This window comes from Callithrix jacchus, chromosome 5 (genome assembly GCF_049354715.1).
Source record: "Callithrix jacchus isolate 240 chromosome 5, calJac240_pri, whole genome shotgun sequence".
NCBI classification, from domain to species: domain Eukaryota; kingdom Metazoa; phylum Chordata; class Mammalia; order Primates; family Cebidae; genus Callithrix; species Callithrix jacchus.
In genome coordinates, this window is record NC_133506.1 from 130625345 (window position 1) to 130652627 (window position 27283).

Consider the following 27283-nt stretch of genomic DNA (forward strand, 5'->3'; position numbering starts at 1 on the left):
TTGGTGCCTCACATGTGGTGTCATTTAAGACTGAATAACTGGGCCAGGCACAGCGGCTCACACCTGTAATCCCAGCACCTTGGGAGGCAGAGGCGGGTGTGTCACAAAGTCAGGAATTCGAGACCAGCCTGGCCAAGAGAGTGAAACTGCATCTCTACTAAAAATACAAAAATTAGCTGAGCTCGGTGGCAGGTGCCTATAATCCCAGCTACTTGGGAGGCTGAGGCAAAGAACTGCCTGAACCCGGGAGGAGGCAGAGGTTGTAGTGAGCTGAGATCATGCCACTGCACTCTAGCCTGGACGACAGAGCAAGGCTCCATCTCAAGAAAACAAATAAACAAAAACCAAGTAACTGGATTTGGGTTATTAATGACGGGACTTGGGAAGTGAATTACTGTCACTCTATGAAGCAATCGGCTTATTCGGGCTGCAGAGCCAGACCTCCCTCTATGGGTGGGAGTAGAATTTTCTCTGAAGGAAATAGATGATCCAACTGTGGACCATCCAGGAAAGAGGTTGACTGGAGCGGGGAATGAGGATTCACGAGGTGGAGCTGAGACAGGAATGAGAGGAAGCTCTTCCTCCTCTCTTAGGGACCATGGTTAGCTGCTACAGAGACATCTGGATTTTTCCATTGCTGGAAAGGGTGTGTTGGCCCAGGACTACATGAACACAGATGAGAAGTGAGGCAGAAAAGCACCAAACAAGCCAGCTTTATGGGTGTGCAGCCTGCGAAGTCACATAAGGCCGTGCTCTTAAAAGGGCCCTGCCTTTGGTTTAACCCTTTGCATTCGCCATCTTTAAAGTCTTCACAATGTTTCCACAAGGAGCCCTGTATTTTTTTTTTTTGAGACAGAGTTTCGCTCTTGTTACCCAGACTGGAGTGCAATGGCGCGATCTCGGCTCATCGCAACCTCCACCTCCTGGGTTCAAGCAATTCTCCTGCCTCAGACTCCCGAGTAGCTGGGACTACAGGCGCATGCCGCCATGCCCAGCTAATTTTTGTATTTTTAGTAGAGACGGGGTTTCACCATGTTGACCAGGATGGTCTTGATCTCTTGACCTTGTGATCCACCCGCCTCGGCCTCCCAAAGTGCTGGGATTATAGGTGTGAGCCACCTCGCCCGGCCTGGAGCCCTGTATTTTTATTCTATGTAGTCATTCCTGCTGTCAGATAAAAAACCCTGCGAGGTGTGAGCCTGGCTCTGTGTGGTAGTTCTGAGCTATTCCCTGGGGCATCTCTGCCTTCTCATGGCCTCATACCCTTCCTGGTTTTGAATGTGTCCAAGTAACCAGGGAAGAGTCATCTTATGCTTTGGGCCAGACGGCAAAGGAGTGGGCAGCACCACCGTGGCATTCACTGTTGAGGGATGACTGCGTCCCCAGGCCATCATCTGCAAGGGTCACAGGCAGCAGGAAGTGTGGGCTGGAAGGCAGATCGGACAGCCCAAAGGTGGATGGGTGGGCAAGTCCTCAGGGGTAAGCGGCTGTGAGAGAGGCGGGGTAAGAAGTATACAAGGCTCGAGTGTGTGATCTGAGCATTGTGCTGAACAAACAATTAGGTTGTATTGGTGGCTATTAGCAAATAATGGGAGCCATTATTTTGTTATTTATTCATCTATCTATTTATTTATTGAGACAAGTCTCTCTCTGTCACCCTGGAGTGCAGTGGCACGGTCTTGGATCACTGCAACCTCTGCCTCCCAGGTTCAAGTGATCCTCTCACTTCAGCCTCCAGAGTAGCTAGGATTATAGGTGTGTGCCATAAAGCCCTGCTTTTTAAATTTTATTTTATTGTGTTTTTTTTAATTTTATTTTTAGTAGAGACAGGGTTTCATCATGTTGGCCAGGCTGGTCTCGAACTCCCAACCTCAAGTGATCTGCCCACCTCGGCATCCCAAAGTTCTGGGATTACAGGCATGAGCCACCCGGCCCTAGAGTTTGGTTACTTTGAAATCACAGCCTGGTGGGTCTGTGGCACTTTTAGTTATACTCCACATTGTAGAAGAGAAAAGAGATCTGAGAGACATTCAGTAGTTGTTCAAAGGCGCTTGGCAAGGAATAAAAGAAAAACCCCCAACTCAGGCTTCAACTCCAGACCCTAATGCTTCGACTTACCTCTCCCTAGATTCCCAGCATCCTTAGGGAAGGGAAGGCTTGGACTGGAAGCTCCCCCAAACCCCTTTATCACTGACCTTCAGAAATGCTAGTGAAGCCCAGGTGACAATCTCAACCTGACCCAGGATAAACACCAAAGCAATATCAATGCCAATGGGGGACATTCATTTGCAAAGCAGGTTCAAGACCCTGCGTGCAGAGCTGCTCGGGTAAAGCAGGCCCAAATGCAGTTAGTCACTGTTAAATGGGTCTCAGGAGCAGAGGAGCCAAACAACAGCGTTCCCCAGGGAATTGCCTCCATCAGTCTGACTGCAGGATAAGAAGCCCAGGAAAGCAAGCCAAGCCTTGCAGGCACCAGCACCGCTCCTGAGCAGACTCCACTTGACCTCCACCTTCTCTCCCATCCGCCCTCGTATCTTATTATATTTTTTTTTTCTTGAGACAGTCTCGCTGTGTCACCTATGCTGGAGTGCAGTGGCACCATCTCAGCTCACCTCAGCCTCTGCTTCCCAGGTTTAACCAATTCTCTTACCTCAGTGTCCCTGGTAGCTGGGACTACAGGCACATGCCACCATGCCTGGGTAATTTTTTTTGTATTTTTAATAGAGATGGAGTTTTACCATGTTGCCCAGACTGGTCTCAAACAAACTCCCGAACTCAGGCAATCCATGCACCTCAATCTCCTAAAAGTTCTGGGATTACAGACATGAACCACCATGCCAGGCCTATTATTATTATTTTTGAGACAGAGTCTTGCTCTGTTGCCCAGGGTGGAGTGCAATGGCGCCATCTCAGCTCACTGCAACCTCCAACTCCCAGGTCCAAGCGATTCTCCTGCCTCAGCCTCCCAAGTAGCCAGGATTACAGGAGCACACCACTACACATGGCTAATTTTTATATATTTTTTTAGTAGAGACAGGGTTTTGCCATGTTAGCCAGGCTGGTCTCAAACTCCTGACCTCAAATGATTCACCCGCCTAGGCCTCCCAAAGTGCTGGGATTACAGGCATGAGCCACCGCAACCAGCCTCTTCTTGTATTTTTAAGCCAACATACTGTACCTACGTCTCCACTGCCAGACAGCAGGATGTTGCAGTGCAAGGATGCCAGGTCTCCGGGGCTCAGTCCTTCTCTGCTTTTGCAGCTCATTGTTAATTTTGGAATGAGTGCACCGTCTGGATTTCACAACCCTTTCCACTGACCTGAGGGTAGGCGCCAGGCAGTACAGCTGAGATCAGGGTCTCTGACCTGCTGCTTCTCTGTCATGGAAACCCTCCGTGCTTTTGATAGAGGGCAGCATTCTGCATGTAAACGCCAACAAGTGACAACACTCTGCTCTGCTCTGCTCTGCTCTGCTCTGCTCTGCTCTGCTCTGCTCTGCTCTGCTCTGCTCATAGCAGATTTCTACTACACTAGCATGCAGAATGTCTCTTCTATATTTCTGACTTCGGGGGACCGTCTTTCCCTGCCCTTAATTCTGAGCCCCTCCTCAGAGGTATCTTTCGAAAAACAAATGAGTCAGTCGTGCTTTCTTTTTATTTGTTTACTTATTTTTTTAAATAGAGACAGGGTCTTGCTCTGTCAAGGCTGGAGTGCAGGGGCACAATCTTGGCTCACTGCAGCCTTGACTTCCCCAGCTTAAGCAATCCTCCCACCTCAGCCTCCTGAGCAGTTGGGACTATGGGCATGCACCACCACACCCAGGTAAATTTTTTAGTTTGTGTACAGATGGCGTCTTATGATGTTGCCCAGGCTCTTGGCCTCAAGCCATCCTTCTGCCTTGGCCTTCCAAAGTGCTAGGATTACAGGCATGAGCCACCACACCCAGCCACCCTTTCTTGATGCAAGAGTTGCAGACCCCCAAAAGAGGGCTATGTGAGGATGTGGTCACAGTGGACTACATTGGGGAAGGGGCTTGTGCTAGGATGGGGGGAATCTGATTGCTTCAAGGGGCCCTGTCACGGCTGATGGACAGCTCCAGGGCCTTCATGAGTGACACTTTTTATCAGCCTCCAAACACAGAGGGTCACAAGAGGCCTCCGGGGGAAGCCTCACCACACCAGGTGAGATGCTGCAGAGAGGATCCATCCCTGGAGAATAGTGTGGCACAATCTTGGCTCACTGCAATCTCTGCCTCCCGGGTATAAGTGACTCTCCTGTCTCAGCCTCCTGAGTAGCTGGGATTACAGGCGCCTGCCACCACACCCGGCTAATTTTTGTATTTTTAGTAGAAACAGGGTTTCACCATGTTGGCCAGGCTGGTCTGGAACTCCTGACCTCAGGTGATCTTCCTGCCTTAGCCTCCCAAAGTGTGGGGATTATGGGCGTGAGCCACAGTGCCTGGCCAAATGTCCTTTCTTTTATGAAATTATGGTGACAATGGATTGTTGAGTAGAAATGTTCTTAAACAACCCCTCACTTAACCAAGTTATTAGGTCAACCAACACCCTTCAATCTTTTAGTGGAGCACACTGACTGTGCCTGAGGTACACCGAGAGTCACAGTTGGCGGACCCTTCTCTGCTCTCACCGTTGAGGTGCCTGGTTAACAAGAGTGCATTTGGGTCCCTACTTGCTTGTGCTGGCCATACATGTTAACTAGAATGATATAATTGAATCAATTCACCCATAAGCAAAGGAATTGGCCGGGCACAGTGGCTCACACCTATAATCCCAGCACTCTGGGAGGCTGAAGCAGGCAGATCACCTGAGGTCAAGAGTTCAAGACCAGCCTGGCAAACATGGTGAAACCCTGTCTCTATTAAAAATACAACAATTAGCCGGGTGTGGTGGCGAGCACCTGTAATCCCAGCTAGTTGGGTGGCTAAGGCAGGAGAATCACTTGAACCTGGGAGGTTGAGGTTGCAACGAACCGAGATTGCACCACTGCACTCCAGCCTGGTTGACAGAGCGAGACTCTGTCTCCATTAAAAAAAAAAAAAAAAAAAATTTAAACAGAAAGACTATTAACCAATAAAATAAAATAAGAGTGTAAACAATGAGAAAACTGTTATCTCTACAAAAACTAAACTGAGTACTTTGAAAAGACTATAAAAGCCTGTCATTTTTTTAAATGCTATTAAATTAGGAATGAGTGATAGAACTGTAAAATATTGGGAGGAAACACATAAAAATGAAGAAGGATTTTGCCATCAGGTGGCTTCATAGTGTCTAGAATTTCTTGCTTCATGTTAAGGAAACTGGAACTGAAACCCCAGGGCCATGTGCGTGTGGTTTGTGTGGGAAAGGCAATGGCCCCACATTTCAGCAGACTTGTAAGCAAAGCCAAGGCTTTAGGTATTCATCAAAGTACTTGCTAATAACTACACATTTGGATATTTTAAGTCAAAATAAAGCATACAGAGAAAAAATAGGCTGGACATGGTGACTCACACCTATAATCCCAGAACTTTGGGAGGCTGAAGCAGGTGGATCACTTGAGGTCAGTTCAAGACCAGCCTGGCCAACATAGTGAAACCCCGTCTCTACTAAAAATACAAAATTAGCTGTGTGTGGACCAGGTGTGGTGGCTCACACCTGCAATCCCAGCACTTTGGGAGGCTACGGTGGGTGAATTACCAGAGGTCAGGAGTTCGAGACCAGCCTGACCAACATGGTGAAACCCCATCTCTACTAAAAATACAAAAACTAGCTAGGCATAGTGGCATGTGCCTGTCATCCCAGCTACCCAGGTGAGGCAGGAGGATCGCTTAAACGTGGGAAGCGGAGCTTGTGGCGAGCCAGGATTGCGCCACTGTACTCCAGCCTGGGTGACAGACCAAGACTTCATCTCAAAAAAGAAAGAAAGAAAGAAAGAAAAATACAGTTTATCTCTTTTATGAGTTCCTGGTTTAACAAACTTTTTCAATGAACTGACCAATTACCAATTCCAATGACACTGAATAACACCTACTGAGTTCAGAAATATTTGACTTTGGCAAAGAAAACTAAAAAGTTTTTAAAAAGTGTGCTTACTTGGTAGAATAAAAGGCTAATTACTATATCGCTCTCTGCCAATCTAAAAATTTATTGGTACGTGAAATCAACCGATTCCAGCAATCTGCGCTTTTCAAGGCTAAGCAGTTATGAGCTCTATTTTTCAAGGTGTCAAGCAAAGGTAGTCCTTCACCTCACTTCAGTGCAAAGTTACCTTATTCGTGGATTTTGGAGGTTGCCAACTCAAGGTTGTTGTTGCTTTTTCTTTCTCCCTCAACTGACTCTCGAACAGTTCTATCTTCTGAAAGCCAGTGATATGCACACAGTTCTCAAAAGGAGGCTGTCCAGATCTTACAGCCTTAGCGAGTGGAATCTTTTTTGAGACAGGGCCTCACTTTGTCCCTGAGGCTGGCATGCGGTGGTACCATCCCAGCTCACTGCAGCTTCAACCTCTTGTGTTCAAGCGATCCTCCCCTCTCAGCCTCTCAAGTAGCTGGGACTACAGGCATGCACAACCACGCCCAGCTAATTTTTTATTTTTTGTAGAGACCTCCTTTTTGTAGGTCTGCCTATGCTGCCCAGGCTGGCCTAGAACTCCTGGGCTCAAGCGATCGCCTACCTTGGCCTCCCAAAGTGCTGAGATTCGAGGCATGAGCCACCATGTCTGGCCCAGAATCTTTAAATATTAATAATTCAAAAACTAAGAAAGGAAATCCCAGCAACTTTAGATGGCTATAAATAATTAGGCACTCAATCAGGACTGAGTGCTTAAAAATCTTAGAGTTTGTTTTAACAGAACATGTTTTCCTGGAAATCATACAGCAAGACAGTAAGTGCTACCCTGACTCAGACCTGAGGAACCGTATTTAAAGTCCTCTCCTTCGAAATAAAGGTACTGGCCAGCCACCCAAAATCTGCCTCAGCGGAGTCATGATAGAGGGTGGGGTTACAGCTAAGATGGCACCCACATACAAATTTGTAGACATTATGAAGCAATTTCCTTCCTGCCTCTTGTGCATAGCCGCCTCCCTTCTCTCGCCCTGGCTACTTCTCTAGCACTCTAAGCTCTAGCTCAGGCTTGAGCAAACTGGGCTGGATTAGCAGCTGACTCCTGCAGTCACAGCACTGCAGAGAGAACCCAGACACTTCTTCTCAGGACCACAAGGCAGACATCTGCTCTGTCCAGCTCTGGACTTGACCGTACTGGCTCATGACTATCAACCCCATTTCTGAGAACATAAAAGGGTCCCTTTTCAGACTGCTACCAAGCCAGAGGGCTAGGATTTTAGGTAAAAACAATATATCCAGTAATCTATTCTCTCTTGTAGATACTTCCTTTTTTTCTTCTCTGTCACCCAAGCTGGAGTGCAGTGGCATGATCACAGCTCACTGCAGACTAGAACTCCAGGGCTCAGCTGATCCTCCTGCCTCAGCCTCCCAACTAGCTGGAACCACAGGTGCCTGGCTAATTTTTGAAATTTTTTTATAGAGATAGCAATCCTCAAGCAATCCTCCCACCTCAGCCGCTCAAGTAGCTGGGACTATAGGTGTGCGCCACCACACCTAGCTAATTTTTATTTATTTATTTATTTGTTATAGGTCTCCCTATGTTGCCCAGGCTGGTCTCGAACTCCTCGGCTCAACTGATTGCCTGTCTTGGCCTCCCAGAGTGCTGGGATTAGAGTTGTAAGTCACTATGCCTGGCCTGGAATCTTTAAGAATTAATCATTCAAAAATCGAGGCAGGGAAACCCCAGCAACTTTAGATAGGATCACCATGTTGCCCAGGCTTGTCTCAAACACCTGGACTCAAGTGATCCTCCTGGCTCAGCCTCCCAAAGCACTGGGATCACAGATGTGAGCCACCGTGCCTGGCCTGTAGACATTTTTTTCAAAGTTTGACTAAGGCAATTAAAAGGGATTAGAATGGCTTGGTCTTCCCACGCTGATTCACCAGTCCTTGGCTCAGCCAGGATACAACCTTCCTCCCAGCCCATGTCCACCCTCCAGATGAAGGTAGAAGCAGTCCAATTCCTCCAGCCAAATCAAACTGAGCCAAATTCTAGTCTTCCTTGTGTGCCTAGCTTAATGTCAGAAGTTTCACAGCAATAATCTTCACTGGGATCTATGATTGTATATTACCAGAAAAAAATGAATCCCTTCCTATCCAACATAAGCACGGACTTATACATTGTATGTAGTAATGTAATAACTGCTTGAAATAAACTCTGAAGTCAATCCACTTTATGCACAATAGTTGAAATGGCACAGTGACGCACTGGCCCAAGGCCTTATGTTGTGACTTACCTTGCCTCACTCTAATTTGGCTCTGCTTTGAACTTTTCCATTTTAAGATCTCTCTGTGGGCACTTCTTGCTCTGTAAATCTTAAAACGGTCTGCATCAAAAACAGTCTCACTCTGACCTGACCAGCTTAGATGACCGGCTTAAGAATGATAAAGTTTGCTTGGGCTCTGCGAAGCCCCCCAGGACGGAAAAGCCCTTGAGATTCTAGGGAACCACCTTTGAGGTCATGGGAGCAGGATCTCTTCACCAAGGCCACCAACACCAGATGCCCTTGGGGTGTCCATAGCTGTGAGAAGTCATGCAAAGCCCAGGACACACTGACATGGACTGATAATATGCCCACAGCCTGCTATCCGCTGGGCCACCGGCCTGTGGTCCTCAGCCATAGTTCGTCATCTCCTCCCAAGCCACGATGCCTTCCCTGACACTTTATTCCCAGTCCCTCCCTACAATCCCCACCTCCAACAAAATCAGCCTAGGTGAAGTGCTGGGCAAAGGTCCTCTAGCCAGAGGCCATCGTAAGCCCTCACCTCTCACCAATTTTCAGGAGGGGAAAAAGGAGTCTTTCCACTTCATGCTTCTGGGCAGTCAATCCTGAAATTCCTTAGGTTGTTTGGCCCAGGACTCCCCTCCCAGAATGATGAACACCGCTGCCTTGGCTCTGAGAGCTTGTCTTCTGCTCCAAATGCATTGTTTCTTCAATGAGTCAACCAATAAACATTCAAGAACCCACCATGAGCCAGACAGTAACTAGGCATAGGGGATATAGGAGTGAATGAGATGAAGTTTCCACGTAAGGCAGCACACAGCCTAGTGGAGATGGGGGAGTGATAAATGTAGACCCCACTAAGTAAGTCATTTCACCAAAGGAAATAAAGTAAAGCAACGAGACAGAGAGAAATCGGAGGTGGGCTGCAAGGGTCACTGCCCTGCCAAGGAAGGCCTCTTCTGAGAGGTGACATTTAAGCTGAGATGCAATGATAAAAAGGAGCTAACTATTCGCCCATCTGCTGGAAGAGCATTCTAAAAAAGAGAAATAGCAAGTGCCAAGGCCCTAAGAAGAAAGCAAGCCTTATCTTGCTAGGACAGAAGAAAGGCCGGTGTGCATGGAGCAGAGCCTATGAGAGGGAGAATGAATGAACATGGGGGTGAAGGGGCAGGCAGCAGTCCCTGGGACCTTGCAGGCTGGGAGGGAAACAACCAGAAGGCTATAAGCAGGGAGTAATAAGATCTGTCCTTGGAAAAGACCACGCTGGTTGCTGGGAGGAGAATGGACTCAACGACAGAAAATGAAAGAGGAAGACCAGGCAGGGAACGGTTGCTTGGGTTAGGTCAGAGATGATGAGACATGGTGGGGTTGAGGGTACTTTCTGGAAGGAAGGCTGTCAGGGTGCTAGAATAAAGATAGTAAGTCTGGCCAGGTGTGGTGCCTCACACCTGTAATCACAGCACTTTGGGAGGCCGAGGTGGGTGGATCACTTGAGGCCAGGAGTTTGAGACCAGCCTGGCCAACATGGTGAACCTCCATCTCTACTAAAAACACAAAAATTAGCCAGGTGTGGTGGCATTAGCCTGTAGTTTCAGCTACTTGGGAGACTGAGGCAGAAGAATTGCTTGAACCCGGGAAGCAGAGGTGGCAGAGAGCCGAGATCTCACCACTGCACTCCAGCCTGGGGGACAAGGTAAGACTCTGTCTCAAAAAAAGGTAGTAAGTCCACTATCTATAAATGTTCATGATCCCTGTGTGAACAGCACACACACACACATACACACATATGCACATACACACTATCCTCCTTACACAAACAGTGCAGACTCCAGGCTCTGAGGTCAAATGGGCTCAAATTCCAACTCATCTGCTTACTCGCCATGAAACTTGGTTCAAATCACTGAACCTCTCCATCCCTCGGGTTCCTTGTCTGTAAAAAGGGGACAATAGGCTCAGTGCAGTGGCTCACGCCTGTAATCCAACACTTTGGGATGCTGAGGAGGATGGATTGCCTGAGCTCAGGAATTCAAGACCAGCCTGGGCAACACGGTGAAACTCCATCTCTACTAAAATATAAAAAATTAACCTGGCGTGGTGGCTTGCCTGTAATCTCAGCTACTCAGGAGGCTGAGGCAGAAGAATTGCTAGAACCTGCCACTGCACTCCAGCCTGGGTGACAGAGTGAGACTCCATCTCAACAAAAGGGGGGGGACAGTAATAGAAGTGCCTTGTGGTTGTTGTGAGGATTAAATTAGTTACTACGTGGGAAGCATCTAGGGACAGGCACATGCCGTGTACCGTGTGAGTTTCCTGTTGCTGCTGTAACAAATTAGCATCAATATCGTGGCTTATTAAAAACAAAGCAAATTTATTCTCCTGCAGTTCTGGAGGCCAGAAGCTCAAGATCAGTTTCACTGGGCTCAAGTCAAGGAGTGGGCAGGGCTGGGGTTTTTTTGAAAGCTCCAGGCAGGGGGAATCCATTCCTTGCCTTTTCCAGAGTCTGAAGGCCGTGGCAGTCGTGGCCCCGGTCACATCACACCAATGTCCACTTCCATCATCACATTGTCTCTTCCTCTTTGACCTTTTGGCCTCCTTCTTATAAGGACCCTTGTGGTTAGATTTTGGGCCCACCTGAATCAGCAAGAACAATCTTCCTATCACAAAGTCCTTAACTTAAATACCTCTGCACAGTCCCTTTCTGCCACAGAAGGTAACAGTCACAGATTCTGAGGATTGGGATGCAGATAGCTTTGGGGGCCATTATTCAGCCCATGGCATGTGGTAAGTAATAAATAAAGGTTCACTGTATTATGATAGTGATACTTTATGATAATAATGATAATATTTTTACCATTATCATCTTTATCATTCCCATGAAAGCCCCAGGACATAGCCCCAACCCCCTCCTCAACTACGTAGGAAAGGAGGGGATGGTTAGAGAACCCTAACTCCTTGAAGCCCTTGGAAGCCCCCTGAGACTGGGCCCTGAGCCCAAGCTAGAGCTGGAGGCAATGCTGGCTGATCAGGCAGAGGTACCAGTCCCCAGCTGGGCCTGAAGAGGGGAGCGGGGGACAGACAGCCGAGGAGGCAGGAGTGTGCTCACAGCCTGGAGTCCAAGAAGGAGCCTGGAGTGCAGGCTAAGGCCTCCTGATGGTGCTGTATTCCAGGGACTCTTCAGGGCCCCCGCTGGGGATGGGGCTAGTGAGTTGGCCCGTGTTGCAGTAGGTCGGCTCCTGATCCTCAGCAGCCAAGGTCAGAGATGCATAGGAAATGTCCTCCCTCAGCACGGGAGCCTGCAGCAAAGGTCACAGGGCAGAGGAGCCCTCGGAGGAAGCTGGTGGTGGCAGACCCTTCAGAGCTTCTGACCCCTCTCAAGCCCTCCAGCTTCCCCCCTACTCTGCCAACCACTGTGAGCTTCACCCACAACAGAACAGTCTCCCCAAACCCTGCACCAGGGCAGCACATTTCCTATGGAATCTCAAGTCACTCGGCCTGTCTGGCACTCTCCTACCCAGCTCGGGGACCACGTTTGACCTGTCCCTGGATCCCCAGGGTTGAGACTTGCCTGGGGGAGCTCCTAGGCAAGTCTTGAAGTGACTATGGCTGTGCCCCATGCCCCCCTCCTCTGTGCCCATGTGAGTGGGAGAAAGCCCACCCTCCAAAGGTGGGGGGTGGGCAACAGCAGGCCTCTACCCCCCTGCCCCAGCCTCACAGCAGCCCCCATGAAGGACGCACCATGGTGACATATTCCACATCCACCTGGTCAGCCTGGACAGAGGAGGAGGGCTTTGTGGTGGCCTTTTTGGGGGAGGCTCTGGTCTGCTGCAGGGTCAGGTTGGCATAGCAGAGGTCACTCTCTGGGGACTGCAGTACCTGGGACAGGGAACACAGGCTGGGGAGTCACAGAATCATCTGTGGACACAGGTTCCTTTTCCAAAGTGGGACGAGAGTCTCTCCCATGTCCCTGGGTACCCCTCTCCTAGTTCCCTCTGTGCCTCCCACTTCTTAGGATCCCATACCCCTCAGTCCTCATCCCCCTGGCTGTTTCCAGGCCCTGCAGGGGGCCCTGATGATGCGATACTTTGGCACAAGACTTATCTGATATTTTGGACCTTCTGGGAGATGGAAAATGAGGAAGCGGAAAGAAGCTGCCTGGTCTCTCTGGTCCAACCCTGGGGACTCTCTTACCTGCTCTGAGGACATCCCAGCTGCTAAAAGACAAACAACAATTCAGAATTAGAAAGCTCATCCTCCAGACTTACAAGAACCCCCAGGTCTAGGGAAGAGAAATATGGAAGAAAAGAAGTGAATTAGGTCCAAGCTTAGAGACAGGGACCTGGTTCTAATTCTGATTGCTCAGAAGACACACTCTGTGACACTGGTCATGTCACCTCTCTGAGCTTTCATTTCTCCACCTGAAAAAGGACACCCAGCCCCCTGCTCCCCACATCGTAGAACTGTGCACTCAGCTGATCAGGTGGCCCTGCCAGCCATCAGCTCCCCTGGGAGTGAGTTTCCTTCTGCAGAATCCCCACTCGGCCTGGAATTCCACTGTGTCTCTACCTGATTCATCCTTTAGGGGTCAATTCAAAGTCATGCCTGCCTTCTGCAGCTACCCAGGTTGTCTAACTCTCCTCCTGGGCCCCCGGCGGCACTTGCTTTATGCCTCATCATATTTATCCCACTGAATTCTAGTTAGTCCTCAGGTGGGCTGTAAGCTGCAGGGTGGCAGGGCCTGTCCCTTCCTTGCAACCTGGGTGCTGGCTATGCTGGGCAGGTGGTGCTCTGTCAATAAAAGTCATCTGCAGAGATAGGATCGTGCCAAGCTTCCCCCAACCTCGAGTAGAGTGTATGAGCTGGGCTGGCACAGTAGGGACTGATTTGGTTTGGTTTGGTTTTGAGACAGAGTCTCACTCTGTCTCCTAGGCTGGAGGGCAATGGTGCAATCTCAGCTCACTGCAACCTCCGCAGGGTTCAAGCAATTCTCCTGCCTCAGCCTTTTGAGTAGCTGGAACTACAGGCATGTGCCACCACATCCAGCTAATTTTTTGTATTTTTAGTAGAGAAGGGGTTTCATCATGTTAGCCAGGCTGGTCTTGAACTCCTGACCTCAAGTGATTCGCCCACCTTGGCCTCCCAAACTGCTGGGATTACAGGCATGAGGCACCGTGCCCAGCCTAGGGACCAGTTTTCAGGTGGTTGCCAGTCCTGTCTTCTTTTTGCCCTCCACAGTCACCGCCTCCACATCCCTGCTCTAGGGACAACAAAGAAATAGGGGGTTTCCCCCTGGTTTTTAGTTTCAAAATTCTAGATGCTGAAGAACACAGAAACCACTTAGACCTTAGGTCATGGGCAATATATTCGGGAGAAAAAGCGATCACTAAAAAGCATCTCAGAACACAAATTAACAAAGAGTCAGACTCCCCTCTTCCCAGGTGAAAGATTTCCCAGGCTATGGGGAAGGAGAAGTGTTGGAAAGGACCCCGTGAGAGCTAGGACCCAGCTGTTCTAGAAGGGAAAGGGGTACAATTGTGTGAGAATGTGGAAGTGAAGTCAGACAGCAAAGGGGTTTGTCTGAGGCCAGACCTCATGATCTGTGAGTGCAGGCTCCTGCTCCAAGAGGTTCTTCCTTGAAGAGCAAGTTCACACAGGGCAAGTAGGCAGCCTGGAAAGTCCAATGGGCAGGGGAGGAACAGAAGGAAAGGCCATTCCGATTTTCTGATCCAACTTGGAGGGGTGTGTGTGTGTGTGTGTGTGTGTGTGTAATGTGATTAGTGCACATGCCCCGTGGTATCCATGCAGTGTGTGTGCACATGATCGTGCATGTGTGTGTGTGTAATGTGGTGAATGCATATGCACCCTGGTATCCATGGTATCTGTGCAGTGTGTGTGCACATGTTCATACATGTATGTGTGTGTAATGTGGTGAATGCATATGCACCATGGTATCCATGGTATCTGTGCAGTGTGTGTGCATGTGATCGTACGTGTGTGTATGTGTGTGTGTGTGTAATGGTGAGTGCATATGCATTGTGGTATCCATGCAGTGTGTGTGCACATGATCATGCATGCGCGCGTGTGTGTGTAATATGGCAAGTGCACATGCACCGTGGCATTCATGCGGTGTGTGTACATGATCGTGTGTGTGTGTGTGTGTGTGTGTAATGTGGCAAATGTACATGCACCATGGTATCCATGCAGTGTGTGTGCACATGATCGTGGGGGTGTGTAATGTGGCGAGTGCACATGCACTGTGGCATCCATGCGGTGTGTGTACACGTGATCGTGTGTGTGTGTGCATGCACTCTTGTGTTTATGTCTGTTTCTTCCTCCCCACTCCATGTTAGCTCAGTACCTCCTTGACAACCACACAGACCTGACTGTAGCATCTAGTCTAGACACCCTAGGCTGGACCACTCACCTGAGACCATTGCCACCTCTGCCACCAAGAGCCAATTAAGGAAAGAGAGAGGGAGATGGGTCAGAGGGAAGAGAAGGGGAAGGACCAGTGTGCAGGGCAGGTAGAGAATGCCACAACCTCCTGGGCTCCCCAGCAAGTTCCAGGGTGCCCCCTGCTCCCCTGGCACTGCCAGCTGCTGAGGGCCTTTGGGACAGTGCCCTTCCCAGATCGTGCAGGTCATCCCTTGGACCAGATAGCTCCCAGATGCCAATGCTGGCCATTGGCCACACACCCAGCCACTCAGCCCAGTCTCAGCCCAGCCTCACCCAGCCCTCTCACCTTTCTTCTGGCACTTCATCGTCCTCCAAACCAAGAGCGAGGCGGCCACCAAGAGAAGCAGCAATATGCTGAAGACGAGGGGCAGGAGGACTCTGAGCTTCATGAGTTTGTACCTAGAAACAACCACACGTGGCCCCAGCATCCCAAGCTCACTGTCTGCCTCTCAGCTCAATCCCACCGCCCCCCTCACCGGCGGCAGGGAAGGGGCACACACCTGATGAGCTGCAAGACTGTGGTTTGCAGCCTGGGAACCCTCACTCCTGAGGGCCCTCAAAAGTGGTTTTACAATGAGCACACATGTACACAAAGAAGGGAACAGAACAAGAGACACCAGGGCCTACTTGAGGATGGAGGGCAGAAGGAGGGAGAGAATCAAAACCTACTTACTGGGTACTATCCTTATTACCTGGGTGAAAAATATTCTGTACACAAAACCCTGGTAACATGCAATTTACTGATATAACAAACCTGTACATGTACCCCTAAAGCTGAAATAAAAGTGTTTTTTTACAACAAGTTTTTTTAATAAGAAATGGGCAAAGCCAGCTTTCTTTTCAGAATCAAAATGCAGAACAAATGGGAAAATTATGGTATTTAACCTTCACAAGTTTGAGCCTCCACAAATAATGCAGCCGAGCTTTACATTTTAACAGCCCTTCTACATACACTCCATCTTCTCTCTCTTAATTCCACGTTTTAATCTGCAATCCCAATTACACCAATTCCATCGTTATTTTTTAAAAGTCCTTCTTAGTCCTCACATGAATCTGGTTGCTATCATTTCTATTATATTGTGACAATGACTCCCGACTGTTATTCTCTGTGAGAAATGAGGGGAGTAAATTCTTAATGAAAGACACCAGGTACAAAGCAACATTTTACTTTTAAATTTTAAGACTTTTAACAAAAGATAGTTGGGGTTTTCTTTTGTTTGTTTTTTGTTTTTTGGTTTTTTTTTTTTGAGACGGAATCTCTCTCTGTCCCCCAGGCTGAAGTGCAGTGGCACAATCTCGGCTCACTGCAACTTCCACCTCCCAGGTCCAAGAGATTCTCCTGCCTCAGCCTCCGAGTATGTGGGATTACAGGCGCCCATCACCATGCCCAGCAAATTTTTGTATTTTTAGTAGAGACAGGATTTTGCCATGTAGGCCAGGCTGGTTTCAAATTCTTGACCTCAAGTGAAATAAATGAGTGAATAAACTATATGATGCTAATCAAAGGCCCTAATCAGGTACTTACATAAGGCTTTGATCCATAAAATAATATTTTTTGGGGGACTGAGTCTCAAAAGCAGTATGGTAGAAAATAAACTTTCTTTTCTTTTTTTTTTGAGACAGAGTTTCACTCTTCCTGGTCAGATGGGTGTCGAACTCCCGACCTCAGGTGATCTGCCTGCCTCGGCCTCCCACAGTGCTATCATTACAGGCATGTCATTACAGGCATGAGCACCACGCCCAGCCAGAAAGTAAACTTTCAAAACAGAGAGCATCCTGTATTAGTTTGCTTAGGAAAAAAGAAAAATGGGGACAAAGCAAGGTGGCTCATGCCTGTAATCCCAGCACTTTGGGAGGCTGAGGTAGGCAAATCACTAGAGGCCAGGAGTTGAAGACGAGCCTGGCCAACATAGCAAAACCCCGTCTCTACTAAAAATAAAAAAAATTGGCTGGGCATGGTGGCTCATCCCTGTAGTCCCAACTACTTGGGAAGCTGAGGCAAGAGAATCACATGAACCCAAGAGGCGGAGGTTGCAATGAGCAGAGATCACAATACTGCCCTCCAGCCTGGGAAACAGAGTGAGACTCAGTCTCAAAAAAAAAAAAAAAAAAATTAGCTGGGAGTGGTGGCAGGTGCCTGTAGTCCCAGCTACTCAGGAGGCTGAGGCATGAGAATCCCTTGAACATGGGAGACAGAGGTTGCAATGAGCCAAGATAGCACCACTGCACTCAAGTCTAAGCTACAGAGTAAGACTATCTAAAAAGAAAAAGAAAACTTTAAAAAGTTTGAATTGTTTTAAAACAGAAGGCAAATGAGAGAAGGGGAGTAGAAGGGTCTCAGGTAGTTGGAATACTGGGGACTTCCCACAGGGATTCTGTGGCAAGGTCCCAGAAATAAGAGACCTTGGCACTTGGCAGACCTAAAAATAAAGGCAAAGAGCAGCGCGGTGGCTCACGCCTGTAATCCCAGCACTTTGGGAGGCTGAGGCAGGCAGATCACCTGAGGTCAAGAATTCAAGACCAGCCTGGCCAACATGGTAAAACCCGATCTCTACAAAAATACAAAAATTAGCCGGGCATGATGGCAGGAGCCTGTAATCCCAGCTACTTGGGAGGCTGAGGCAGGAGAATCACTTGAACCCGGGAGGCAGAGGTTGCAGTGAGCCGAGACTGCCCCACTGCACTCCAGCCTGGTGACAGAATGAGACTCCATCTCAAGAAAAAAAAAAAAAAAAAAGTGAAGCCAGCCAAGGAGAGTGAAAGGAGGAAATGAAAGGGGACTTTTCTCCTTCTAGAAAGTCCATCTCACTGCAGATGGTTAGGCAGGGCACTAGAGGCATGACTAAGCTGTGGTGTGGAATCCAGAGACTTCCATCCAAGCTCCAGCGCCACCCTTCACCAAGGAAGGGACTGAGGCTCAGTTTCTTCTTCTGTAAAATGGGAACATGTGTATATCTGCCTGTTCTTCCACATGGGTGGTTGTAGGAAAGGTCAAAGACAACAAAATAATGCCCAGGAAAGCCTTCTGTGGCTGCCAGGTGCGCTAGAGATGCGAGGAACTATCAGCACCACTGTTCTAGCCATAACAGTGATCAGAGGAAAATTAAGGGAAACAGGACTTCCCCAAGCCCTCCTTTCCTTGTCCTTCCAGAAGTTGGAAAAAGAGCCATCCCTGTGGCCCCACGCCCCCACGCCCACACTTACATGAGCCACACCATTCTCACTCACTGCCGTCTCTTGCACTAAGCTCTGAGCTCCACGGGGATAGTCCATGTCTGTGTCCCCAGAGCTCAGCATGGGGCAGCCATGTAGACATTATTATAACACAGTAAAAGAGGGACGAATGAATGAATGAACCCACGGACAGCACTGAGCTGCAGAATGAAAGATCTGTGGGGAGGGACTGAAAGGACACCATGTGGTCTGACAGCAAGTGGGAGGGACTCCCAGCTTCCTCATCATCACCAAGGAGCCTGCAGGTTCCAGACAAAGCTCAGGCTGGAAGCTGGGACTTCAGAGTTCTCCATTGGAGGAGTTTGGGCCAAGTAGGACACCATGGAACCAAAGCTGGCTTACCTGTTGTCCAAGTGGTAGCTGTTCAGAGTTGGGGAGCTACTGGTTTCTTCCAGGGTGACCAGTGCTGTAAACGTAGTGAAGGTAGGCGTGGTGGGGGTGGCAGTCGACGCTGTAGTTGATGCTTGATATATTGACCAGATCAGAGGCTTCCCTGCCCACAGCCCACCCACAGCCCTGCATGCAGCTCTGAGCCTGGGGGATTCCGGACTGCTACTACGGGAAGGGGCTGTAGCCTGGACTGCTTATGTCTCCCTGGCCTCTAGGAGACTCCAGAGCCTCAGAGGTAGGCAGGGATGGGTAGGGTCCAGGGAGGATGCTGAGCAGGCCCTGGAAGGGTTAGAGGGGGCTGGGAAGAGCCTAGAAGCAGCTGGAGATCCGCTGAACTTGAGCAGTCCTGCTGCTTATGACAGGGCCTCAGCCAGTCTCCACCCCCAGCCCTATTTATCCAGCAGCAACAGGAGTAAAGTGGGAACTTCCACAGTGACTGACTAGATCGGTGACATCAAAGGCCAGGACCAGCCCTGAATGAAATCATAATATGCAGGAAGAACCTTGACTTTGGGCAAGTAACAAAGCTTCAAAGATGGGGATGCCCCCTTCTCAGGGGTATTGTGAAGATTCACTGAGACAATGCACGCTCAGCACTGTGCAAACCAGAACATGCCCCAGAGGCTCCAGGGATAGCATGGGGCCCTGAGGACTGTGGTGCTTCCCCCATGCCGCAAGGACCCTCGAGCTGGTGCTGTTCATCTTCTGAGGGACAGCAGAATGAGCCCAACAAATAAACCCATGCAAATTAAGGCACTGGGACCTCTGAGCTGATCCTCCCAGAGTGTCTGCATTCTAAAAGGACGTAGGAAGAGAACATCATTAAGTCCACATGCACGAATGGCTCATGGTGGGATTTCAGGGACCAGGAATGCAGCTGTTTGATTGTGAGGACCTTTCTGGACTTGGGAATTTGACGCCAGCACCCCGACTATGCTAAGCCTCTCTTTCTCCCAGGTTGGGTATGGAACGGGAGGTGGGAACAGCGGCTACAAAGCCCTAGCCCAGAACTCCACCAACAACAGAACACTCCTGGGCACAGAGGTCTCCAGAAAGCAATGGCAAGGATTGGGGTCTCTGCATACCATGGAGGGCATCCCCTTGGCCCACAGGCTGAGACTGGGACCGTCACCTTGTCCTCAGGCACTGAGCTTTGCAGAGGAGAAACCGTGTGCCTAGAAAGGCTTAATCCCCGTGTGGAGGGAGCCCTGGGAGCCATAGGGGCATTGATGAGAGGCCCTGACCCCTCCAATCATAAGTGGTCAGTCAGGGTTCTGTGAGACTCAGGACTCAAGTGGCAGATCACTCAGTGACAATTAAGTCACTTGGGTAGGACCTCAGAGACCAGGTCAGAGTAGGCCCCAAGAGACAAATCCAAGCATACACTCCCTCTTACCTGGGTCAATGGTCACTTGAACTTTGACCCCAAGGTCAGTTCCAGTTCTCTCAATCCCACACCAGTAAGTGTCAGCATCATCTCTTCTGAGATCCTTCATGGTCACGGTGAATGTGTGGTTTTTCTGATCATCCCTGATAGACAGCCGGTCCCCCTTCACCTCCTGTTCTGATCCAGTGGTTTTAACAAGGATCTCACAGTTACTCCAAATAGCTCCTCGACACCACCACTTCAAGTAGGTTTCCCATTGTGAGCCGTAAGCACACCGCACAGTCAATGAGCCCCGCTCCAGGCCGTTCACCGTGGTTGGACCAGTGATTTCAGTGGCAATGGGGTAGCCTGGAAAACACAAATTCGTGTGCCATCACCTCCCACCCCAAGGGCAGGGCCATGCCTCCTATTTAGGGAATTAGCTCCCAAGTCCAAGTCTTACAAGTTAAATAACAGTCAAGGAAGAAATATACCTTCCACATACAAAATTTTTGTCCTTCAGTTTTCCACTGGGTCAAAGCCATCAGGAAAATCACTGACGTGCACAACAGATCCCAAAAGAAATTAAAATATTGGCACTGAGCAATCATAGCTTCCTGCAGTTCACCCCTCTCTCTACCCTATGGCCAAGGTAATCTGTAGATTTCAAGGAATGTCCTTTTGCAGCCATTTTTGTGTTAGACCAACCTGGTGGGGAGGAAATACCAGGAGACCCATTTCCACAGGGTCTTACCTTGACTTAGCACTGATGACCCTCAGGAGGTCGAGCTGAGGCAGCCACATCAGCTGTCTGTGGAGAGCCTGTCCTGGTGGTCCTAATGATTTCTAGTGCTTCTGGAATAAACCACCCTGGGTGAGTGCCTGTGTGTGTGGATTTCCCATTCTGTTCCATTGATCTACTTGTCTACCCTTATGCCAATCCTGTGCTGTCCTGATTACTATCACCTTGTAGAAAGGCAAGTATTATCTTTCTTTTTTTGAGACAGGTTCTCACTCTGTTGCCCAGGCTGGAGTGCAGTGGCACAATCATGGCTCACTGAAGCCTTCACCTCCCAGGCTTAATCGATCCTCCTGCTTCAGCCTCCCAAGTAGCTGGGACTACAGGAACAGGTCCTTTCCTGGCTAATTTTTATTTTTAGTAGAAACAGGATTTTGCCATGTTGCCCAGCCTGGTCTCGAACTCCTGGGCTCAAGCAATCCAACCACTTCAGCCTTACAAAGTGCTGGGATTACAGGCGTGAGCCACCACACCTGGCCTGCATTTTCTTAAAATATATGTTTTTCTTCAAAATCGCATTCTTTACAGCAACATGGATACAGTTGGAGGTCATTATCCTAAGTGAATTAACATAGAAACAGAAAACCAAAAACCATATGTTCTTGCTTGTAAGTGGGAGCTAAACATTGGTTACCCATAGACATAACGGTGGGAACAACAGACACTGGGTATGCCGAAACGGAGGAGGGAGGGGAGCAAGCACTGAAAAACTACCGAGTGGGGGCCAGGCATGGTGGCTCACGCCTGTAATCCCAGCACTTTGGGAGGCCGAGGTGGGTGGATCACCTGAAGTCAGGAGTTCGAGACCAGCCTGGCCAACATGGTGAAACTTCATCTCCACTAAAAATACAAAAATTAGCCTAGCATGCTGGCAGGCACCTGTAGTCCCAGCTACTAGGGAGGCTGAGGCAGGAGAATCCCTTGAACCCAGGAGTCAGAGGTTGCAGTGAGCTAAGATTATACCACTGCACTCCAACTGCGTGACAGAATAAGACTCCATCTGAAAAAAAGAAAAGAAAAAATAATACAATATGCTAAAATCAGCACAAAGGAAATAGAAAACCTGAATAATCCCATAGTTGCCATATTTAAATAAATCAAATCTCTTGTTTAAAACTTCCCCCAAGGCCAGGCACAGTGGCTCCTCCCTGTAATCTCATCACTTTGGAAGGCAGAGGCAGGCAGATCATGAAGTCAGGAGATCGAGACCATCCTGGCCAACATGGTGAAACCCCATCTGTACTAAAATTACAAAAATTAGCTGGGTGTGGTGGCATGTGCCTGTAATCCCAGCTACTCAGGAGGCTGAGGCTGGACAATTACTTGAACCTGGGAGGTGGAGGTTGCAGTGAGCCGAGATCACGTCACTGCACTCCAGCCTGGTGACACAGCAAGACTCCATCTCAAAAAAAAAAAAAAAAAATCCCCCAAAATAAAACTTCAGACCTATACAGCTTCAATGGGAATATTCACCAAACATGTAAGGAAGAAATAATGTCAAATAATGTCTATTTTATATATAATTTTCAGAGCATAGAAAACAGATGAAATCCCAAATCCATTTCACGAGCTAGCATGTTCTTTATGCCAAAACCTGACAAGAGCAGAGCAAGAAAGTACTGTAAGCAAATATCTCTCATTGGCCAGTCGCAGTGGCTCACACCTGTAATCTCAGCACTTTGGGAGATCAAGGCAGGTGGATCACAAGGTCAGGAGTTTGAGACCAGCCTGGCCAACATAGTGAAACCCCGTCTCTACTAAAAATAAAAATAAAAAATTAGCCGAGCGTGGTGGCAGATGCCTGTAATCCCAGCTACTCCGGCGGCTGAGGCAGGAGAATCACTTGAACCCTGGAGGCGGAGGTTGCAGTGAGGTGAGATCAAGCCATTGCACTCCAGCTCAGGCAACAGTGCAAGACTCCATCTCAAAAAAAAAAAAAAAAAACTCATTAACATAAATGCAAAACCCACCATACGAAATCTGGTGATACATTAAAAAGGATAAAACATTATCATCAAGTTGGGTTTATGCCAAGCATCCAAAGTGATTTTAACGTTAGAAAGTCAATAAGGCCAGGCGTGGTGGCTCATGCTTGTAATTCCAGTACTTCAGGAGGCCAAGGCAGGCATTCACGAAGTCAAGAGATCGAGACCATCCTGGCCAGTATCTCTCAACATAGCAGAGAAAACCCATCTCTACTAAAAATACAAAAAATTGGCTGGGCATGGTAGCACACACCTGTAGTCCCAGCTACTTGGGAGGCTGAGGCAGGAGAATCGCTTGAACCTTGGAGATGGAGGCTGCAGTGAGCTGAGATCACACCACTGCACTCCAGCCTGGTGATAGAGCAAGACTCCGTCTCAAAAAAAAGAAAGTCGATAAGGGTAATATGCCATATTGCCATATTAACAGAGTCAAGGAGAAAAATCATGTGATCATCTCAGTAGGTGCAAATAAGTGCCTGATAGGAATTAACATTCATTCATGTTTTTTCAAAAAACTCTTAGCAAACTAAGAGAATTGCCTTTATCTGATAAAGATTGTCATCAAAATCCTCAACAAGCACCACACTTCATGCGAGACATTCATATGTACTTTGTGATAATTTGTTAACGTGGACATTGATGTTTTATATACCTTTTTGTATGTGTTATTTTCCACAATTAAAAAGTCTTAGGAAATCATAAAGAGCCAAATTATTCTTTTTTTCTTCTTTTTTTTTTGAGATGGAGTCTCACTTTGTCACCCAAGCTGGAGTGCAGTGAGACTTCTGGCTCTCTGTATGAACATGGCTCACTGCAGCCTCAGCCTCCTGAGCTCAAGCGATCCTCTTGCAGTAGCCTCTCATGTAGCTGGGACCACAGGACTACAGGCATGCACCATCATACCTGACTAACTTTTTTTGCAGAGACAAGGTCTCACTTTGTTGTCCAGGCTGGTCTCAAACTTCTGGGCTTAAGCGATCTGCCCACCTCAACCTCACAAAGTGCTGGGATTACAGGCGTGAGCCACCATGCACCACCAGCCAAATTATTCTTAACAGTGAAATACTATAGACTTTCCTACTAAATCATTAACAAAACATGAATTGACAATATATACAATAACATGACTCTGGAAGTTCTAATCAATGTAGGAAAATCATAAATTTATAATTATCAAAAGGGAAATGAGTTAGAGAAAATTTTTTAATTTTAAATGAAAAAATATTTTAATTCATGATTGAATTTAGTAGAGTGACTAAATAAACAATAAATACGTAAAAATCAATGGCTTTCCTATAAACTGGTAATAAACAGTTGGAAAATAAAGCGGAAAGTATTCATTTACATTAGCAATAAAAGCGTGTTAAATTCGTAGGAATAACTTTAACAGAAACAATAAAGACTTGTAGGAAAAAAGCACAGTGCGGCCGGGTGCAGTGTCTCACGCCTGTAATCCCAGCACTTTGGGAGGCTGAGGCAGGTGGATCACTTGCAGTCAGGAGTTCAAGACCAGCCTGACCGACATGGTGAAACCACATCTCTACTAAAAATACAAAATTAGGCCGGACTTGATGGCTCACGCCTGTAATCCAGCACTTTGGGAGGCCGAGGAGGGCAGATCATCTGAGCTCAGGAGTTTGAAACCAGCATGGGCAACATGGCAAAACCTCATCTCTACTAAAAATACAAAAACAGCTGGGCATGGTGGCACGTGCCTGTAATCCCAGCTACTCAGGAGGCTGAGGCAGGAGAATCGCTTGAGCCCGGGAGGCAGAGGTTTCAGTGAGCAGAGACCGTGCCATGTGCATGCATTCCAGCCTGGGTGACAGGGTGAGACTCTGTCTCCAAAAAATAAAAATATAAAATTAGCCCACAACACCTGTAATCCCAGCTACTTGGGAGGCTGAGGCAGGAGAATCGCTTGAATCCAGGAGGCAAAGTTTGCAGTAAGCTGATATTGCGCTGTTGCACTCCACCCTGGGCAACGAGTGCGAAACTCCATCTCAAAAAAAAAAAAAATCTCTTTCTTACCAGGCACAGTGGCTCATGCTTTCAATCCCAGCAACTTAGGAGGTCAAGGCAGGAGGATCACTTGAGTCCAGGAGTTGAGGCTGCAGTGAGCTATGATCATGCCACCGCACTCCAGCCTAGGCAACAGATTGAGAACCCAACTAAAAAAAAAAAAAAGACACCTTCCTTTCTCACAGAAAATGAACTTCCTGATGGGCATTTTTTTTTTTCTTGAGTATTTTAAAACAATGAATTATTTAGAAGCAGTGCAGGCATTGTTGCTGCTTGTGGGTGGAAGTTCCGCGAAAGAGGCTGGCAAGAGCTGACACACGAAGGCTCACGGTGCTCTCCAGACTCCATGTCGTCACCCAAGCTGTGCCTGCTGGCATCTCTGCCCACTCCAGACAGGTCCCAAACCATACCTACCCCCAACACGACTCTCACATCTGCTTGCCACCAAATTATCCCATTTCCAGATGTCAGAGAAAAAGCAGCCGCGCCTGTCCAGATCTCACTGTGCCAACACATTTCCTAACATCTCACCCAAAGTCTGCCTTCTCTATTTCCATGCTGAGTTCAGGGCCAAGTGTTCATGAGCCTCTCCCTGCTCCACCTTTACCAGCCTCGCAGCTCAAGACGCATCACTTCCCTCCGCAAGACCTTTCCTCCCAAAAGATAATAATATCCTCCCCTCCGATCTCCCCATCAGGTTCTTGTGAAGCCTGTGACCATGCTGACCTCTCTGTTCCTCAGAGGTGCCCAGGCCAAGCTCATTTCCACACCAGAGCCCTCATATCTGCTGTTCCCTGTGCCCGGAAGCCTGGTCCCAATCCTTTGTCTGATCGTTCTCCAACTTGTTTTTCCCAGGTCCCGGCTCAGACAGGCATCTGGGACCCTCTTCAGGTGGGTTGTTTCAGCCCACCTGACCTAAAGTACCCCCAGCACCTGAGTCCCACTGTATCGTACCATCTTGTTCTGTTTTCCTCACAGTACTTATCACTTCTTTACATTTCGTGTTGTTCTTTTCTTTTGTTTTCTTTCTTTTTTTTTAAGAGACAGGATCTCACTCTGTCACCCAGGCTGGAGTGCAGTGGCGTGATTACAGCTCACTGCAGCCTCTGACTCCTGGGCTCAAGTGATCTTCATGCCTCAGCCTCCCAGGTAGCTGGCACCGTAGGTGCATGCCACCATGCCCAGCTAATTTTTGGATTTTTGGTAGAGACAGGGTTTTGCCATGTTACCCAAGCTGGTCTTGAATCCCTGAGCTCAGTCAATCTGCCCACTTTGGCCTCCCAAAGTGCTGGCATTACAGGCGTGAGCCTCTTTGCCTAGCCTCCCTTCATTTTTACTCAAAATTGTATGCACCAACTTAAGGTGTCTCCTGCCCTCTGGCTCTGCCCACGTCTCTGTCCCTCCTTTCCTCTACGCCCCTGCTGGGCTTATCTCCTCTTGACCTTTCCAGTCCCTCAGCAACTTCTATTCCCTTCTGCCCCAAATGCCTAGAACCACTACTCCCTCTCTGCCCACAAACTCCCTTTCCTCCTTTCGGAGCCTCTCCAGCCTCACTTCTTCCCTGATGCCTGCCCTTCCTCAACACATCCACGCAGGTGACAGACCACCCAGTCCAAGATCAGGCCTTTGCCCGCTCTCCTGAGCAGCCTGGGTTCCTCCTCTGCTTTTCCCTGGCCAGCAGGGCCTACCATCTGTCCATTTCACATGATCAGCCTCTGGGGGTCAGGAATTCTGCTTTCACTGGCTTCATGATGAAGGCCATGCCCTGTATTCCTGCCTTGGCCACAGAAACACTGGGTGAGTGTGTACGTGGATGACATGCACATGGTTTATACCATAAAGGATGCCTTCTGGCCAGATACCTTCTTCCCTCTGTCAGCCAATTCCTCCCACTGGCTAAGCTTCTCCCAAGAAGACCGACCCAGGCCCACTCACCTGAGATCCAGAAGAAGAGGGAGAAGAGCATCAGCAGGGGCATCTTCTCTTCAAAGCGGTCCCCGTTCCCCTCGGTGGAGCCTGGCAGCAGGAATGAACTACAAACTCCAATCCATCTCCCAGCCTTCTGCTGGCACTCACTCTCACCCTTGAACTTCCTCCTTCAGTCACTTCCCATGGGTGAATGAGACTAAAAGAGGAAGGAAGTGGTTGGTCAGCCGCAGTAGCTCAGGCCTGTAATCCCAGCACACTGGGAGGCCAAGGTGGACGGATCGTGAGGTCAGGAGTTCAAGACCACCATGGGCATTATGGTGAAACCCCGTCTCTACTAAAAATACCAAAATTAGGTGGGCATGATGGCGTTTGCCTGCAGTTCCAGCTACTCAGGAGGCTGAAGCAGGAGGATCGCTTGAACCTGGGAGGCAGAGGTTGCAGTGAGCCGAGATTGCACCACTGCACTCCAGCCTGGGCAACAGAGCAATACTCCATCCAAAAAAAAGAGGAAGGAGGTGAAAAGGGTGAAATATCTGAAATATCAAGGCAGTTGGCAATGCAAGGGGTCATAGCGATCATAAGCTTTTGAGAAATACCTCTCTGTCCACAACCACCATGGGTTCTCTGAAAAGAGAACTTGGCAGCTCCTTCTCTGTCATGTGGAAACCTGCAGACATAGACCCACTGGGTCTGGCCAGTCCTTATCCAATCTTCCACCCCTGGTGGGTCAGCTGGGGGCAGAAACACTCAGCTCCACCA

At 48.6% G+C, this 27283-nt stretch overlaps 2 protein-coding genes across 7 annotated transcripts in view; one reads left to right on the forward strand and one right to left on the reverse strand.

The window, feature by feature from the left end:
* Positions 1–27283, forward strand: part of RAB37 (RAB37, member RAS oncogene family) — a 70401-nt gene that overhangs the window by 12192 nt on the left and 30926 nt on the right. The gene's annotated exons all lie outside the window — the stretch shown is intronic.
* CD300LF (CD300 molecule like family member f) lies at positions 11378–26659 on the reverse strand. 3 transcript variants are annotated; one of them, XM_017972798.4, is made up of 8 exons: positions 20544–20593; positions 20418–20419; positions 19820–20158; positions 18376–18439; positions 15086–15198; positions 12535–12557; positions 12082–12219; positions 11378–11639 (listed from the first exon to the last, which is right to left on the reverse strand). In XM_017972798.4, the coding sequence occupies exons 1-8, from the start codon at positions 20591–20593 to the stop codon at positions 11484–11486; spliced, it is 885 nt and encodes a 294-aa protein (XP_017828287.4). In that variant the 3' UTR covers positions 11378–11483. The 3 variants fall into 3 exon arrangements, with proteins under 3 accessions (XP_017828287.4, XP_035157578.3, XP_078230728.1); XM_035301687.3 differs by lacking the exons at positions 20418–20419; positions 20544–20593 and adding an exon at positions 26531–26659; XM_078374602.1 differs by lacking the exons at positions 20418–20419; positions 20544–20593 and adding an exon at positions 26531–26659 and having other exon boundaries at positions 18376–18484.

Excerpts from the sequence above, each read along its gene's own strand:
- CD300LF (XM_078374602.1), bottom strand. The coding sequence starts at position 26,573 with ATGCCCCTGCTGATGCTCTTCTCCCTCTTCTTCTGGATCTCAG. Across the intron at positions 15,199-18,375 it reads AGCTACCACTTGGACAACAG|GTACAAACTCATGAAGCTCA; the intron begins GTAAGCCAGCTT and ends GGTTGTTTCTAG. Across the intron at positions 12,558-15,085 it reads GATGAAGTGCCAGAAGAAAG|CAGCTGGGATGTCCTCAGAG; the intron begins GTGAGAGGGCTG and ends TTTGTCTTTTAG.